Consider the following 19,022-nt stretch of genomic DNA (forward strand, 5'->3'; position numbering starts at 1 on the left):
GGAAAATGATTCCTTTATATAGCCTCTAATAAACCAAGATTGAGATCCTCCCAACCATAATCACATGGTTATGGTCACCAAGGATACCAAAATACAGGAAGTATGTGTACAATTGTACTTAATGAAAGCCTACCAAGGAAAAGAAAATTCATAAACATAAATACTTAAAACAATAATAAGAATATGACAATAAAAATAAATACATTGAAATGCAACCAAAAAAATACCTGTCCATCTCTCCTGGTGTAAGTGGATGCTTGTGTGTATAGTGGAACACAAGCGTGTTCCAAAAATGTCCCCAATCAGAGTCACATGTCCCCAATCGTGCACATGGTAGACAACCAGGTAATCGGTTTCATTCCTCCACAATATCTGACAAAGGTGAGTACAGCAACGTTTTGTTCCCCCTCACTCTCTGCAAACAGTCATCTGGGGGGGGGGGAGGGGCATCATCCTTTCCCCCAAAATAGCCTATATTACTGACTTTGCTTTATACACGCATTGTACAGCGTTACGGGAATTTGTTGGCGCTATATAAATAATAAAATAATAATAATATAGCAGCTAAAAAAATAAATAAAAATAAACTGATAAAAAAAAATAAGAAAACTAATATCATCCTGCCCATTCCACCAAATATAGAGAAATCGGGCTTCAGCCCCATCCCCCATTAGCAATGCATATGCTGGTAACTATTGAATCTGTCTTACCTTTCTGTTGGGGTGGCTTGATATCTTCCAGCTCATCTGAAAACACAAATTCCGATAAAATATGTATGATTGAATGATATGTTTCACATATTATACATCAAGGAAATATTTCTCCAAAATTACTAATCTATGTCTTCAGCAATGTTTATAGAAACAATAAATTGTTTAAACAAGAGATAGTTTATGAAACAATGTACAATATATAATGAACAATATACAGATATTGAAAACAATTATAATGTTACTAGTATTTTTGTTTTAATTTCCCTCTGATATAATCAAATTGTGTTTTTCCTGCCTCTGCATATCAACAATACTAACATAAGAAGTTATTTGGCTTGTTCTACCACTAAAATATAAAAAAGTCTGAAAAAATATTTAGTCATTGCTCTGTATCCCAGGAGATATCAGAGATACTTGGATTTCTTTTAACTTTATATTAAAGGAACACTAAACCGTTTAGCAAAATCAAGTGGGCCCTGAGTTTAGAGAACCCTGTAAAGTAAGACTCCAAGCACCATAACCACCACAGTCTCCCAATAAGGGAGCTGTTAATAAAGTGCCCTTCAGGCATGAAACATGTAACGCTCGCTTTACATGTAGTGTGTTAGTAGTGTGTAGTGTGCACATTATTTCATAAATATTTTGGTGGTATTTATCTGCCGTTGTTTTACTGCTCTGAATATATTCTAGGAATGGTTAATAAAGAGACGCATTGATAGATGTAATTTTGTTTAATTTTTGTATTCTGTAACGTACCCAATCTGAAAACATTGCAGACACTCGAGTGAAGCATGTTGTTGAGTAGTTCTTTTGCATTATTCAGATCAAAGCTTTTTACACCTTGGGACATCAGTATTTCTTCCCACTCCAGGTTCCCTTGTCTGGAGAAAAAAATAGTCCTTAACCACAAAAATCTTGGAAATGTTATAATTAATAATGCGGTTACTGAATTCTATGGCTCATGGTCTCATTTTGAAAAAAAATCTTTAGACATTATTCCTCTGCAACAACCTGGATGATGTAGTCTGTGATAACCAACAAGACCTCTTAAAGTAACCTTTTAAGTTTCACTAATAACTATATTGTTAACTCGTTTGAGCAGGACCTTCTTCACCTCTTGCCTGATAACGGTATTTGTGCATGTCAGTTATTCATTGTTAAATATTGTATTATTATAAAATGTAGTGGAACATTTTAATAATAATGATAACATTTAATAATTAAAGAACATGCAGGAAAAGTTGTTTGTTGAGATGCTAAGAGTTATCACAAGGGACTATCGGGGTGATTTACTAAGGTGAGATATCAAATTGAATTTAGGTTTAAGGTCAAAATAACCAAACTGGAAACATTCTCTAAGTCACCACTGCTTTTAGTTTGGCTACTGTGGCCTTCAATTCACTTTGAGTTCTCACTTTAGTACATATTCCTGTTTATGAAATCCTGGTCTCAATACAGTCTTTTCTGAAGAACATTTTTCTTTCCAATTTTGTCGTCTAGTAATGGTACGAAAATGAAATTATCCCATCATGGACACAATTATGGATAAAATAAATCTCTCACCCTGTATCTGATGAAAGAGTCTTCACATTGCTGGTCTTCACAAAACCAATATTCCCACTGGTTATATGTCTCCCGAGAAACCAATCCATACATTCAAAATAAGTGCTGATGGTTTCAATAACATCTCCACTTTTATAGGACATCTCATCCATTATTTCACCTTCATGATCAACCAGTGCTTCACACAAGCCTACAGCTGAAATGGTGATCAGAAATGCAAATTAACGATTTATATAATTTGTAGGTCAAAAAAAGTAATTGAAATTTTTTCCCCAAATCATTACAGTTTATTCAGTGGTGGAACAAGAGGACCCTGGTTCAAGGACTCTAGGTTATTTTGCCAGATGGGGATCTATCACTAGTCAAGGTCAATACCAAAAATAACAGACAGTTATAAGGGACGTACTAAACAGGTACTTTAAACAGAAACCACAACCGGCATAGTAAATGGGGCCAAATGCTATTCAATGTTAGTAGTACTGACGTCTCTTATGAGGAATGAGTGACGTTGGGAGCAGGAGAACCCTCCTACATATGTTCTCCCAACAAACAAACAAACATTTTCTCTCCTTCTGGTGGAATATAGGAGCAGGTTGACTGGTGTAATTTTGTTCTAATCCTGATATTCTTCAATGAAGTCAGCAAAATTTATGTCTGTGGGAAGGACGGTATGAGTATTATGTATTGTTTGTGTACGTTCCTGTTGGTTATTGCTGTGAACTATGTTGCTGCTTTATCAAGACTAAAATAATTAAAGGCCAAATAAAAATGAATTATGTATTCTTACCAGTTTTATTTCTCATTTTACATCTAGTAAAATCCACAAGATCTGAAACCGAATTTGTTTTCAGGAACCACCTATTATACAGAAAAAGCAAGCATTAAAAATAGTCATTTTAAGCTATTGTGTATGTGTATTAAGCAGTATTCCGCAGCTCTCGCTACTGAGAATTCCTGGTAATATATTCTTTAATGCAGGTCTTATTTGTACAGATTCCTGGAATGAGAACTTTATTGTGGATACATGTTAACATAGTGGAACATGGTACAGTTTACCGTAATGCAGACAGATGAAGTCTGTGTTCAATGTGGCTTGTTATCATAATAACTAATACATTGTAGAATTTAAAATAAAATGAAATGTTAGAGGGCAGCTACCTACTGATGAAAAGGACATAATGGCTCAATAGTGGTTTTAGAGCCATCCAATGTGTCACCCAGCACCGATTGCCTATTTTGGGTCCATCCCACATCTACTCCATCAACGACACTGTTTGACTGGAAAATCTGCAGTACATCGTCCACAACGGCAGCCTGTCTTATGTGACCGTCACCGCAAAGGACAAAGAATGTTCCTTCAATGGAAGAGAACCAACAGGGTCAGTTAAATGTATTGCTTTTCACATTGTTCAAAAAAATTCACACCTACATGACTCTCACACGATATAAGTGTACCTGTCATGGCACACACATGTAGGTTTAAATCAAAGAGAATTAAATTGAATCTACACATTTTGCTAGCAGAAATGCAAGCAAAATTAGATGTTTATTTAATGTATTTTTTTAAACATTACCCATTCATCACCTGTCTATCAATCCATAACATAAACCTCTCCACTCTGGCAGCATCGAGGCTTAAGCAGAGGATTGAGTGACAGGGAAGAGCAAGAGAGACCTTCTACGGGTGGTTCTCCTGCTCTTTGTCACTGTGTATTTATTTATAACCCTTGTAGGGGGAATTATAGGATGCACTGGAACTGATATGCTAGCAGTGAGGCCGGCATTTCGGGATTTTTACGGATCATTGATCTGACTGTTACTATGACCGATACATTATGGCTTATAACAGAAAAAAAACATGCTTCCCCACACCTTGGAAAGTAATAGATTGTTTTGTTTTTTTATAATATTAAAGCACATAATAATTATTGGGCACACTATTTGAAGCCCCAGGTTGATGAATGCCCAGAAGATGAATGAGCAACTCAATTATATAGCCACACTATATTCACCAGAACAACTACAGCTTAATGTAGTTCTGTTGAGTATAGTCAATCCTTTCAAGCTTTTTCATGTAAACACTGCCTTTTCAGAGAAATGACAGTGTTTACATTACAGCCTAGGAACACAATCCAGTGGCCACTCCTCAGATGGCTACTATAGGTGCTTCCTGGAGACGCTGAACTTTCCCCATAGAGACGTATTGATTCCGTGGTCCTTTAAGATTATGAATGTAGCAGCCCCTACAGGTTAATTTCCAAACTGCAAACCATTTGAATTATTCAAGTTCAGAAGCCAAAGGTGAAAAATAGATTTGAAAACTCTACTATTATTATTATTATTGCCATTTATATAGCGCCAGCAGATTCCGTAGTGTTTTATAATATTATGAGAGGGGGGATTTAACTATAAATAGGACAATTTAAAGAAAACTTACAGGAACAATAGGTTAAACAGGACCCTGCTCAAACGAGCTTACAGTCTGTAGGAGGTGGGGTATAAAACACATTAGGACAGGAAATAGCAATCAAATAAGATGGGAGTGAAGCAGAACTGGAGGAGAGAGTAGAATGCTGCCCTTAAGGAGAGAGCAAGAGACAGGTATGTGAGGTATTGGTTACTCTGGGAGGCCATAAGCTTTCCTAAAGAGATGGGTTTTAGGGCACTTCTTAAATGATTGAAGACTAGGGGAGAGTCTGATGGCGGTAGGCAGGCTATTCCATAGGAAGTGAGCCACCTGCGAGAAGTCCTGCAAGCGCGATTTGGCCGTACGGGTGCGAGCAACGGACAGAAGAAGGTCACGGGAGAGACCGAGAAGGGGATACCTATGGATGTGTGATATAAGAGGGGCTAGAATTGCTCAGTGCTTTATAGGTATGGGTTAGCATTTTGAATTGACTCCTATAGGATACAGGAAGCCAATGTAAGAACTAACAGAGGGGCGAGGTTTGAGAGGACCGACTAGAGAGGAAAATCAGTCTGGCGGCAGCATTCATTAGACTGTACTACAGGGAACAATTCTAACAATTGATTCATAATTAATCATTATTACTATGATAAATCTAACATACCTTCCTCCAATAAAAGTCTCTGATAAATGAGATTTAAAGATTCCTCATTGACATGAACATTAATTCCAGCTGGTTCTTCGTCGGGAGAGAATAACCAAAATAACTGATCTAAAAACATGTTCTCCATGCAGTGATTCAGGAAACCTGCATTACATTGAAAATAGGAATAAATGACATCAAAGTGATATATTTATATTTACACTAATGTTCAAGATAATCTTCAATAAAATGCCTTGTCCCAAAAAAACAAGAAGTTACAACATTAACACTGTGGTCTTATGGCTATAGCATTATTAACTTGCCATTGAAACAAGCTACGATGGGTAGAGCTGGGTGTAGCCTTTTAGGGATAAATGGTGTTTAGAATTACGGTTTAACTTGTGCCTAGCGAGAAAATTCAGTGCGGCAGAACCATTTTTTCCAAAAATCAAAACATTTTTGAGACAGCCTAATTTTGGCCATATGTCACTTCGACTTTTGTTACAGAGAAACTGACTCGGGAATCAATTTTGGTGAAAAAAAATCATTATCTTTATATTTCACAGCACACTGATAGGAGCATTTTTACAGATTAACTGAGAAAAATTGACCAAAAGAGAGAAAAACAGAAGGAGCAGTAACAAATATATTTATATATTTATTAAATATATAAATAGATTTCTTTTTTTTTCTTCTTTTCCTGTTATTGCGTCTGTTAGTCACTTCTAAGTTGATAGGTGATTATAATCAACATTTAGTGACTGTTCCCTAGCCATTAATCATTCTTTTTCTCATCAATCATCTCTGTTTTTGGCACTAGTGGTGGTATTTTAGAAATATCGCAAATATAAAAAAGAAAACATACTTGGCCTATGCGTGTTTTGGTTGGTTTAAAATTCAAATAGGTTTTGGCTCAGAGTTTGGGAATTCCACATTTGTAATGCATTATCTAAGCAACACATTAAAAAAAGAAAGTCTTTTTTTTTTTAACTACACTCTCCCATTAAGCTATTCTTCAACAGAACAGAAAAAAACATGCATTTTTATCTTTCTGTCTTCCTATAAGAACTCAAACAGCTTATCGTCAAAATCGTGTTATTTCACTGTGTTAGCAGTGTTACAGGGTTATTCACAATAGTGGGAAATCAGTCAATTTCAAACTAAAAGCTAAAATAGCTGCATTGGAAAAGGTCAGCAAGGACTACTTTGGCCTATAATTTGAAATTCACTTTGAATCCACCATGAATCCCAACTTTAGTAAATTCTGTTACAAACATTAATATAACAGTGACATCTAGTGGACACACTTGTGACTGCACATCATGAAACACTATTAATAATAATTATAAAAATAATAATAATAATTTGAACCAGGAAAGGTACATTCAGATTACTCTGGTTTTCAAGTATGTCCTGGGGATGTTACCTTAGTACCTTAGCCCAACATCCAGGGGTTGTTACTATGAATAATTATTGCTATTATTATAATTAATAATATTATTATTTATATAGCACTAACAATGTGAATTATCTGTACATTGATAATGTACAGAAAAACAATCCAGATATCTCTGTATGTGCTGCTTTTCAAACTGAAACAGTGCACATACAGATTTTTTGCTCCATGACCACTTTTAAAAGCAAACGTGGTCATGGTGGCTGGCGTAACCCTGTAAGAATATTTATTTATTAGTAACTTATAACCATGACGTACTTCAGATTTTTATGAACTTTATTTCTCGTGACATTTAACCTGAATAGCATCATTGCAAAAGCGCAAAGGTTACCAAACAATAATTTGACCAAACAAGAATATGCTTGATACAAAATTGTTAGCTTGTGTGTGACCCTTAAAGGGACACTATAGTCACCTGAACAACTTTAGCTTAATGAAGCAGTTTTGGTGTATAGAACATGCCCCTGCAGCCTCACTGCTCAATCCTCTGCCATTTAGGAGTTAAATCCCTTTGTTTATGAACCCTAGTCACACCTCCCTGCATGTGACTTGCACAGCCTTCCATAAACACTTACTGTAAAGAGAGCCCTATTTAGGCTTTTCTTTATTGCAAGTTCTGTTTAATTAAGATTTTCTTATCCCCTGCTATGTTAATAGCTTGCTAGACCCTGCAAGAGCTTCCTGTATGTGATTAAAGTTCAATTTAGAGATTGAGGTACAATTATTTAAGGTAAATTACATCTGTTTGAAAGTGAAACCAGTTTTATTTTCATGCAGGCTCTAATTTCATAGCCAGGGAAGGTGTGGCTAGGGCTGTATAAACTGAAACAAAGTGATTTAACTCCTAAATGACAGTGAATTGAGCAGTGAAATTGCAGGGGAATGATCTATACACTAAAACTGCTTTATTTAGCTAAAGTAATTTAGGTGACTATAGTGTTCCTTTAAAAAACAAATAGCAAAAAACACATCATTTTAACATGACACCGGTATAATATCTGACTCATTTTTGGACTCAGCTAGCCAGTTCTCCTTGCTTCACCAAGATACCTGTAATGGACATGAAGCTGCCAAAATGAGTGACTCACAGATAGAAACCTGAGAATGTTCTGTGTAAAGTGACAGAGTTGCTTGGCACTGCTCTCATTAAGAACATGGCCTCAAGCAGTGATAGTTACACCGTAGTACTGTTTTGATAAGTTCTATACGTGGGCTGCATTCCCCATGGGGCTCAGCCAGTTTTAGGTCACCACTGCTATAAAATAACAGGTAGACAAGGTAGAATTTGTGCTTCATTCTTTTAGGATTACTTTGTGAAAAAATATTGCTTACTATTTAGCCCTAAATATTAATGGGATTTTCCACTATCCAAATACAAAAATAAATTTAAAAAAAATCGGTGTTTAGTAGATATACCCCAAAGAAATCCATGTATGTATCAGTAGGGTTTATCTAAAAACAGCTGCAAGAGTTGCCGGTGTCTTGCTTGAAGCATTTGCAAACCCTCCCATTCTAACCCCGCCCCAACTTTCTGTGGCTGTCCAATCACAGTCCCAATGCAGCTCAATGAGAAGTGTTTGCAAGGCTCCACTGAGTGAACAAACCAGGAAGTAACAGGATCTTATCTGATCTTACAGCCAGGGGGGTTAATTTATAGATGTGCCAGTTTCTATTAAAATCTGCACTTTTTGTAAAATACAAAAAAAAAGGATACACCCTTCACACAAAAAGCACAGGAGTCTGGAGTGTCCCTTTAACATCATATACTATCATAACTCTTTAATATGTAAAAAATAATCTGTTTTTACAGAACATTTGATGTAGTATCACTGTCATAGTCATAAAACCAGTGCAAATTGTAAAACAATCTCTGCATGGTTTACATCTCTCCATGCAAATGGCGCTGAGGACAGTGAGTGGGATAGCATGGACTATTTCACATTACCTAATGAATAGTATGTGGAAAATTTCCAGATTTCTTCAAAGGTCTTAAAGGTCACAGTTATCATATCCTTATCACTATGAATGGAGAGTAACCGTGCAGATAATTCCTAAACAATGTAAAGAAAAATAGTGTTATTCTAGTAACATTACATTGTATTATTAACATTACATTGTATTATTAATAAACAGCTTGGATACAATAAGCATCAAAACTGTAGCTTAATGAAGCAGTTTTGGTATATATATATCATACCCCTGCAGTCTCACTGCTGAAGTTTCTGCCATTAAGGAGTTAAATCACTTTTGTTTCCGTTTATGCAGCCCTAGCCACACAACCCCTGGCTGTGACTGACACAGCCGGCATACAAGCAAAATGGTCTCATTTTCAATCAGATGTTAACTTGCTTTATAAGTTTTTATATCCTGCTCTGTAAATTGAACTTTAACCACACACAGAAGGCTCCTACATGGTCTAGGAAGCTATTAACAGAGCAGGAGATAAGACACTTTAGTATAAACAAAATGTGTAACAGAGTAAGTTTAAACATTAGATCTCACTTTACACAGGGGCGTACCTGGAGCATTTGGCACCCGGGGCGGATCCTTTATTTGGCACCCCCCCCCCTCAACTTTAAAATGTAAAAAACAACCACAATTTTTTTTAATGTATTTAGCACTGAGAAGTGTTTGTATATTTTTAATGTAAGCATGTTTTTGTATGAAATATGAGTGAATGTACGGGTGTGTTTGCACGTATTGACATTTGAATGCAGGCGTGCATTTTTCTGTAGTGTGGTTTTTGAATATGGTGGTCTGTGTTTATGTAGTGTTGACATTTGGATGCAGGGTTGTATTTGTGTGTAGTGTAGATGAAATGCTGAGATGTATGCACATGTACACATATACACACACTGGCACACACACATGCAGATACACATACACAAAGATACACAAATGCAGTTACATGGAAACACATACATACACAGATACAGACAAATACTGACACACATACAGATACAAACACACATACAGACACAAAGATACAGATAGACACATACATACAGATACACAGACACACCGAAACAAACACAGTCACACAAACAGATACACATACAGATCCACAGACCTACAGATACACATGTATAAGTGTGTGTTTGCTTAGTGAATGCAGTGTGTTTGCAAAGTGGATGCAGTGTGTGCGTTTGTATAGTGTATGTAGTGTGTGTATAGTGAATGCAGTCTGTGTATAGTGTATGCAGTGTATGTATAGTGTATGCAGCTTGTGTGTATAGTGTATATAGTGTATGGAGTGTAAGTATAGTGCATGCAGTGTGTGTATAGTGTATGGAGTGTGTATAGTGCATGGAGTGTGTGTATAGTATAGTGTATAGTATATGCAGTGCGTGGTGCAAGTGCCGGTGCAAGGATTTTTGGCTACACAGGCGAATATGCATTTTGCCCTCCCCTTCTCCCCCTCACCCCCTAAAAAAATGTATCTTCACCTGTGTGCCTCGTAACTCCTTTTTTTTAATTTTCTTACTCCCTTTAGTATCCCCTCTTGAATGTGTTATCCCTGTGTGTGTTACACCCCCTTTAGTGTCTTACACCCACCCTGTGTCTCTAACAAAGTGTGTACAGCTGACAACATACAAAGAATACAGTATTCTATATACTGTATATATCCTACATTCACATGCATACACTGAATGACATTGCAAAGTGTGTACAGCAGCCAACATACACATACATACTATACAGTGGTCAATATATACTGCATGCCATAACAAAGTGTGCACTGCAGCCTCCATACACATCATGCAAAGCAGACTATACACTATTCCACATAGTGCATGTCATAAAGTATGTACAGCTACCCTATGAGAGTCTTTGATCTCTTGTACAGGCAATCTTTTGTGTGTTGAATGTAAAGAATATTTATGTTATAGTAATTATATATATTTGGTTAAGGAGACCACTAGCTAACAAATGCAGTAAGATGCAACACACAGCTGGCAGTGAACGAAATACTGTTTATAATTAGGAAACTTTATTCAGTTTCTGTCATAAAGACATTTAGTAAAACAAAATGTATGTGTTTCATTGTTCACACAATATTTATATTTGTACCTAATATTGTACCTAATTTATATTTGTACCTAATAAGTACCTAATATTGCAGTTGCTTAAATCTATACATTAAAAATGAGACTTAAATAGCCATTATTACAAGTAAACTTTTATTTTCTGTTAATAGCAAAAAAAGGTAACCGTTTTTCTTTCATTCCCAATCCATTTAGGATTAAACTAAACCCATGTTTATCAAAAGCAGTGTCACTCTGCTTCTTTTATGACACACTATCAACGCCACTACAAGAAACAGAACATGTGCATTTACTGGGCTGATGTAAATCCAAGCATTAGTACTCAACACTGCATGCATAACATAGGTGTCATATCCATTGCTATATAAAATATTTATAGAGTATAATGTGCCAAGACAGTACTCCATTGTTACAAAGTAACCATTATTTATCCTGCTACACTCTTACTATTCACGACTATAGTGTTTCTGGTTTGCTGAAGTTTGGGTTTGATGTCCGATTTCTACTGCCTGCCCGGATCTGTGCTGGACCTTCGGAATTGTTGACCACACTACTGTCTCATGCTCTGGGTACTTCTCTTCTGATGCCTTAATCCCATTGCTCATTACCCATGTATATTTCTCCAATTTTGGGACTGTGTTTGCTTTTACAGCTGTGCATTGCTGCTCCCAGGACTCCTTCGCTTGAACTGCTAACACCTCTCCAAAAAGTCCTTCTCTGACTTCCCATCTCTTAAGAATAAAATTTAACCTGACATAAAAAATAAAAAAAACACAAAACCTTTGGATCTTAATTAAAGAAAAAGAGTAAAAGGCCTATAAAAAACACAGCTCTACGAAGAAAAAACTCAGTCTCCCCGACTTCATCACATTCACCAAATTCCTTCCATCCAGTATCAGTAGAAGTCCCCTTACATTTGCAAGAATGGATGGATCAACAGTGGCTGTTAAGTGAAACATCTCCATACAGAAAACAACAAACGATCATCATGAGAGGGATTGGGGGACACACAGAAATAAAGTAACGAAATTCCTAAATAAACACACACACAATCCCTACCTTCTGGGGTCCACTGGGCTGCTGCACTGCTCCGAGGAGGGAGATCCGTTCCAGATCTGCATTTCCTGTAGAGGTCCTGGGAGCTGGAATATGACGTCACATTTCAGCTCCCAGGACCTCTACAGGGCGCACGAGGGAGCTATACATACAGGAGATGCGGAACATGATCAGTTCCCTCGCGCGCCCTCTCCTTCTGTGCCCTCTCCTTCTGCGCCGCACCGGACTGTGGAGACAGTGGAGGTACTGGCGCTCAGCCACGCTACAGGAAATGACAGGCAGGAGAGGAGTGCTGTGCACTTCTCTCCTGCCGGTCAACTGCATATTTGCGCCCCCCCGGCCGGTGCGCCCTAAGGCGGCCCGCCTGTGCCGCCTTATGGTAGCGCCGGCCCTGAGTGCGTGTATAGTGTATGGAGTGTGTGTATAGTGTATGGAGTGTGTGTATAGTGTGTGCAGTGTGTATATAGTGAATGCAGTGTGTGTATAGTGTGAGCAGTGTGTGTATAGTGTGTGCAGTGTGTGTATAGTGAATGCAGTGTGTGCAGTGTGTATATAGTGTGTGCAGTGTGTGTATAGTGTATGCAGTGTGTGTATAGTGTGTGCAGTGTGTATATAGTGTGAGCAGTGTGTGTATAGTGTGAGCAGTGTGTGTATAGTGTGAGCAGTGTGTGTATAGTGTGTGCAGTGTGTATAGTGTGTGCAGTGTATATAGTGAATGCAGTGTGTGCAGTGTGTATAGTGTATGCAGTGTGTGTATATGGTATGCAGTGTGTATATAGTGAATGCAGTGTGTGTATAGTGAATGCAGTGTGTGTATAGTGTATGCAGTGTGTATATAGTGTATGCAGTGTGTATATAGTGTGTGCAGTGTGTATATAGTGTGTGCAGTGTGTATATAGTGTGTGCAGTGTGTATATAGTGTGTGCATTGTGTGTATAGTGTATGCAGTGTGTGTATAGTGTATGCAGTGTGTGTATAGTGTATGTAGTGTGTGTGCAGTGTGTGTAGTGTGTGCAGTGTGTGTATAGTGAATGCAGTGTCTGTATATTGTGTGCAGTGTGTGTAGTGTATGCAGTGTGTGTAGTGTATGCAGTGTGTGTATAGTGTGTGCTAAGTGTGTGCAGTGTGTATATAGTGAATGCAGTGTGTGTATAGTGAATGCAGTGTGTGTATAGTGAATGCAGTGTGTGTATAGTGAATGCAGTGTGTGTATAGTGAATGAAGTGTGTTTATAGTGAATGAAGTGTGTGTTAAGTGTGTGCAGTGTGTATATAGTGAGTGCAGTGTGTGTATAGTGAATGCAGTGTGTGTTAAGTGTGTGCAGTGTGTGTTAAGTGTGTGCAGTGTGTGTTAAGTGTGTGCAGTGTGTGTTAAGTGTGTGCAGTGTGTGTTAAGTGTGTGCAGTGTGTGTGTGTTGTGTGGAATAAGTGCTGGGAAGGTGAGCAGTGTGTATAGCTTGCCCCCCCCTCACCCCCTCCCTGACACTTACCTGTCCCTCCTGTCCTCCTTGATGGGTGGTCCTTGTGGTACGATGGCACAGCATAGGTGGGCCCAGAACTGTGCATGCGAATTTCCCATCCAGCAGCAGCAGGGGCTCTGTTCTCGCGATCCGCGAGAGCGTTGCCGCGGTTTGCTATGGTAACCCGCGGCAACGCTCTCGCGGAGCGCGAGAACAAAGGCCCTGCTGCTGCTGGATGGGAAACTTGGGTAGATATTTTATATTCCCTTTACATAAAACACAGGGGTGGCGAAATGCCGCCCCTGTGAAAGTGCGCCCCCGCCGCCCCCCTCCCCCCCCCCTTAGTACGCCACTGACTTCACATGAAATGTTTAAGTCATGTGCAGAGAGGTGTGACTAGGGCTGCATAAACAAAGTGATTTAAGTCCTAAATGGCAGAGAATTGAGCGTGACACTGCAGTGGCATGTTCTATACACTAAAAAGCTTCATTAATCTAAAGTTGTTTTTGTGACTATAGTGTCCCTTTGAATTGAATGTTTACGTGCAAGAAATAAATTCATATAAAGCTCTCAGTCTTATAATCCAGTGGGTTTTTTTTTGTGTGTGTTTTTTTTTTCATTTTAATATGTAAACATATTGAAAAGCAACGGAACATTAAAGTACAGGAATTAACATATCACGATCAATAGCAATCTATTCTGAAATCGACGAGTGAGGTTATTTATGAAACCATCACTTCTGGTGAACCTAACAAACAGATGATCAGTTCACAGACTAAGGACAAAATGAAGAAAATTGGAGTACAGAAGGATGCGCGTTTCTCAATCTGATATTAGTTGGAGTAAGTCATGTTATCTATGAACTTGAACTACATTTGTAGATTTAAAAAAAACACAATTTTAAAGTTAAAATCTTTTGAAGTTAAAATTTAAAGTTAAGATTTGTGGTTAAAATCTGTCTCATTACCGTACACAAAGCATTGAACGTTACGTACAAATGTCAGAACTGTGAAACTTACACTGAACACTGCTGTGACTTCCTTGTTGTCATTCTCCAGGAGACGCAACCTATTCCTGAGGACTTCTTGCAGTTCTGGATCAGAAGCGCCATGTCTAACCATCACTAACTGGAGACAAAGATCTACAAATTAAACAAATACATCTCATTAGATAATCAGCTAAGAGTAGATATTTCTACTTTCCATTTCACTGAACTTGCTCAGAAGATGGCATAGGCGTTATTCTAAAGTCCGGTGGGCCACTGTCTGGTCCTGATACTCAAGCTGTGGCTGTGATACTCAAGCTCTGGCCCTCCTTGAGCTGACAGGGAGATCAATGGAAGAGCCCCGTTCTGTCCTTTGCCTCCTCAACTGCTCAGGAGAGCTTGTGACCAATACCTGAGTGCAGTCCTTGTTTCTATATATTATTGGATGCATATACTAAATGTGATATGGTTTTAATGCGAGTCCTGGACATTTAACGTGTGTCGTGTAGGAACTACATGTGATAAGGGCTGAATGTCTTAAAATGCCTCAAATGTCTTACAATGTTTGTACAAGATCTGCTCCTATGGCAAGCTGCATTAGTGCTGCATTCGATAATTTGTTCGTTTGGACAGAGAGACAAGCGCTAACCATTAACCTTTGTAGGAGGCGCAGAGTCTCCAGAACCATCAAACCAGTGAATAAATATAGTAAATGTAAAACAACTGTCATGCACTCATTTAAAGTGCCATAAGCACAGCAACATTTTACCACGTATAGTGATAATATGGTTGTGTTTGTTGCTACCAAGGATTGCTGTTTCCCATAAAGAGCTGGCTAGTTTTCACATTAGATTTGTTTACTCAGTCTGTTGTTTATTTGTTTTCTTGCAGAAGGGTATGGTGTGTGTCATGAGACTTGTGTGTGCGCCTCATTACAGAAGCCGGTGCTTACTCATGCACCCACAATGCATCGGGTGCTGATATTGGGTTCTTAGTATGTACGCTATTTTATTGTGGACAAGTTTATTATTCTGTTAACATCTTTAGACATAGTGTCAGGGGCAGGTTCAAAAATAAGGAGATGGGGGGAGGAAGACGAGGACCCGGATCTGGAGGATCTCCTGTCACAGCCCAGCAGCGGCAGAGCCATCTCCCAGAAGCAACCTGACCCACAGTGGGCTAAACTGATATTAATACTATCGTGATGGAAATCAAAGCATCCCTTGCCTCAGAAATGGTGACCTTAAAGGCTGACCTAGGCACGCTTGCAGGCAGAATCAAGGCCGTGGAGGAGAACGTCCAAAGCCTTTGGACTTAAACAACAGACCACTGATACTCACCTACAGGAGTTGTCAAACACCTGTGTAGCGCTAAGTGCTGAAGTGGAACACCTTGAAGACTTGGCACGCCAGCAAAACCTGAAAATTCGGGGTATCCCTGACGCTATAGATGCTGGAGAATTATCTCACTACATCAGAAGACTGCTTGCAGCAGCCTTGACACCCAAGCAGGCAAAAGGGTTGCAGCTGGATAGACTGTACCGACTACCGGGCAGCCTCAAGAACAAGGCACAGACTCCCAGGGATGCAATTCTCTGCTTTAAGTCACGATCTGATGAAGACACTTTCCTTTTACAAGTTAAAGGTCATGTACTGTATATGTTTGTGCAACATGCTTTGAGCTTCTATCATGACCTCAGCAGATCAACGCTACAACGGCGTGCTACATTCAAGGAGGTGACTTCACAGCTGGAAGCGGCAAATGTCCCATACAAGTGAGGGTCCCCATGGTTCCTTATAGTCGAGCAATGTGATCAATGCTACAAGCTAACTTCACTGTCCAACGAAGACAGCTTTCTACAAGCACTGGGGCTGGCTACTCGTGTAACATCTGGGTCTAACAGATCCACTCACCAGTTGGATGTGGACAATGTCCCTATCTTCACACCAGCTGGTTCCTCAGCTCCGGGATGAGGAGCAAACAGAAGATGTCCTTCTCGGCCAATACCCAATCACACTGGGGTTATACAGCAGACGCTCCAATGTTATCAGTTGTATTATCCTCTCTGTTTTAGTTTACATTTGTTTTTAATCATAAGTGTTTTATGCATATACTTTACCAATCTAGAAGTGACCTATACTGGTCAATTGTCCTCTAAGAAACACAGTGGTACTTAAGCAAACTACCGTTCTAAGGAATAGCCCTCCGGGCTAATTTATTCCCAATTGGGCTAGAACACAATCCTATACACGCCACCAGACAGGCGGCCCAGATACGCTTCTCAGAGTAAATCTCCATATGGTATCTTTAAACTAGTAGGCAAACAGGCAGACACATCTCGCCCCAGGTCAAATGCTTTCTAATCTGTTTATTTTTGTTATTGGTCTCGGATGACTGCCATGGTCTGCACTCACATATAAGTCACTGTATATTAACCTTGCTTTACCGAAGTCTATATTATGTATATTATAAAAATAGGTGTAAATCCCTGACATGTTCGCTGTCAACATTGTGTCATACTGTGCATGTGCACTTTGATTCACGTGTTATACTTGCTCACCTGCAAAAATAAAGAATTGAAAAAAAAAAAATCAGGGGATGAGGATGTTGTATGAAATAGTTTGTTGACGTTTTTTCTATATTTGTTGAATTTCATGGGTCTACTATGCACTGAATGGCCAAATATCCCAAATTCTTGTGTAAAATCATCTAGGGAGCGCACGTGATTGTCATTTTCATAATGCTGTCTATGTTTCTTTTGGATGCAGCATTCATTGAGTTATGTATGTATTTTCAGCAGGATACAAACGATGAAAGCTGGACAAGAAATAGGGTGTCAGTTATGTATAGGTACAGAGCTTGCAATGGGTGTGACTCAAATGTGTTTTCCCAAAGCGGGTCCCGGAGGAAAGAGCACTCAAGGCTCTGCAACAGACTATACATACTGTAAGTTACTAGAGAGCTCTAAAATACACCTAAACAAAGTGTGCATTACTACGGAGCTCTGTAATACACCCATACACTCTGAATATTCATGTGGAGCTTAATAATACATCCATACACACTGAATATTTATTTGGAGCTTAATAATACATCCATACACAAAGGACATTATTGTGGAGCTCTATAATACACCAATAAATTGAGCACATTACCATACTGTAGCGGTACTAAACATTTGCAGGGGCCGGCTGGGGTCCTCTGTTCAAGCTGCGCGCGTTCCTGCTGCTGCATGAGCCGCGCGCGGCTCATCCGACGGCTGCAACAGGAAGGCGGGCAGTGACCGCGAAAAGCGGTCACGTGTCCCGCCTGACTCTAAGAGCACGCCGCGGGTCTTGGGCGCGCTCTTAAAGGGACAGTGGGAGCCTAAATTGGCAAAGGCCTCCCATTGGTACCTGTCATGCCACACTCCCCATACACTTACCTTTTGGGGGCGTGGATGTGACAGGGGCCAATCAAAATAGATGTTAAGGTATTTATTTATTACTCACCTTTTTCCCTTAGTTCCTTGCCCTATTTTTGTTTCTGTTTCAGTTCCCTTTAGCGCTTGTTGTGTTCATTTGTGTTCCTTCGTACTTGACCTTGGCTTTGTATTCTGACTACGTTTTCTCTTTATCCTTATCTGTTCTGTTTGCCGGCTTGCTGTTTACCGTGTACCAGACCCCGGCTAGTCCTAGTTTACGCTGTCTCTTTGTGTCCTTGACCTCGGATCGCTCCTGACTCTGTACTCCTCTCATATACGTCGGGTCCGGCCATTCTAAGGTCCGGTAGACGTATCTCCCCTCTGTGTTGTCTTCTGTTGAGTTGAATCCTGCGTGTTGTAGTATATTTTCGTTACACATACAGTGCCCTGTTGCATTAGGGTGTGCACCGTAAAGCACAAACACACACCACATTTATATCTATGTATATATATATATACACACAAACACACATACATACACTGCTGTGTGTGTGTGCTGTTAGTGTGCTGGTGAGGGTAGTGTGAGGGTGCTGTGTGTGTGTAAGGGTGCTGTGTGTGAGGGTGCTTTAAGTGTGATGTGTGTGTGAGGGTGCTGTTTGTGTGCTGTCTGTGTAGGTTTATGTGCTGTATGTGTGTAGGTGCTGTGTGTGTGTGGGTGTTGTTTGTGTGCTGTATGTGTGTGGATGTTATGTGTGTGAGGGTGCTGTATGTGTGTGCTGTATGTTTGGAGGGATTGTGGGGGTGGAGGTGGGGGCAGATTAGTAAATATCCCCCCTCCCTTCTTACCATATGTGCAATCCCTGGTGGTCCAGTGGAGAGTGAACTCTAGCCTGCGGGGTGTTGCCACGGCAACACTCAGATCTCGCAAGAGGGACCCGGCGGAGCTGCTGGCTAGAGCTCCCCGGGTCCTCTCCTGCCTACTTCATGCTGCTGTGTGCCGGTGAGGTAGATCTTTGATCTCCCCACAGGCCCATGGAGGCTTAGAGCAGAGCTGGTGCTCGGATAGCACTCGCTCTGCATGAGCCGACAGGTGAGATCCTGAGATCTTCCCTGCCGGTCTCAATCCATAGGTGTGCCGCGGGGATTAGGGTGTGCCCAGGCACACCCTGCACACGCCGTGTGCACGCATATGCCCTGTTGAGGAGAGACACAAATCACCTTACTAATGTGAGAGTGGTTATAGGATTAAGTCATAGAGCAAGACCCATTATGGAATGGAAAATGTACTGTC

General features: G+C 39.7%; 1 protein-coding gene across 2 annotated transcripts in view; it reads right to left on the bottom strand.

Moving 5' to 3' along the window:
- Positions 1-19,022, bottom strand: part of SH3TC1 (SH3 domain and tetratricopeptide repeats 1) — a 62,041-nt gene that overhangs the window by 18,073 nt on the left and 24,946 nt on the right. For both annotated transcript variants that reach the window (XM_063457734.1, XM_063457735.1), the window contains exons 4-11: positions 14,363-14,484; positions 8,728-8,833; positions 5,348-5,491; positions 3,439-3,631; positions 3,064-3,134; positions 2,277-2,472; positions 1,470-1,594; positions 711-746 (exon numbers count right to left, since the gene is read on the bottom strand). In XM_063457734.1, coding sequence (XP_063313804.1) covers positions 711-746; positions 1,470-1,594; positions 2,277-2,472; positions 3,064-3,134; positions 3,439-3,631; positions 5,348-5,491; positions 8,728-8,833; positions 14,363-14,484 — 993 coding nt within the window. The remainder of the gene's footprint in view (positions 1-710; positions 747-1,469; positions 1,595-2,276; positions 2,473-3,063; positions 3,135-3,438; positions 3,632-5,347; positions 5,492-8,727; positions 8,834-14,362; positions 14,485-19,022) is intronic.

Source organism: Pelobates fuscus, chromosome 6 (genome assembly GCF_036172605.1).
Source record: "Pelobates fuscus isolate aPelFus1 chromosome 6, aPelFus1.pri, whole genome shotgun sequence".
Classification (NCBI taxonomy): Eukaryota; Metazoa; Chordata; class Amphibia; order Anura; family Pelobatidae; genus Pelobates; species Pelobates fuscus.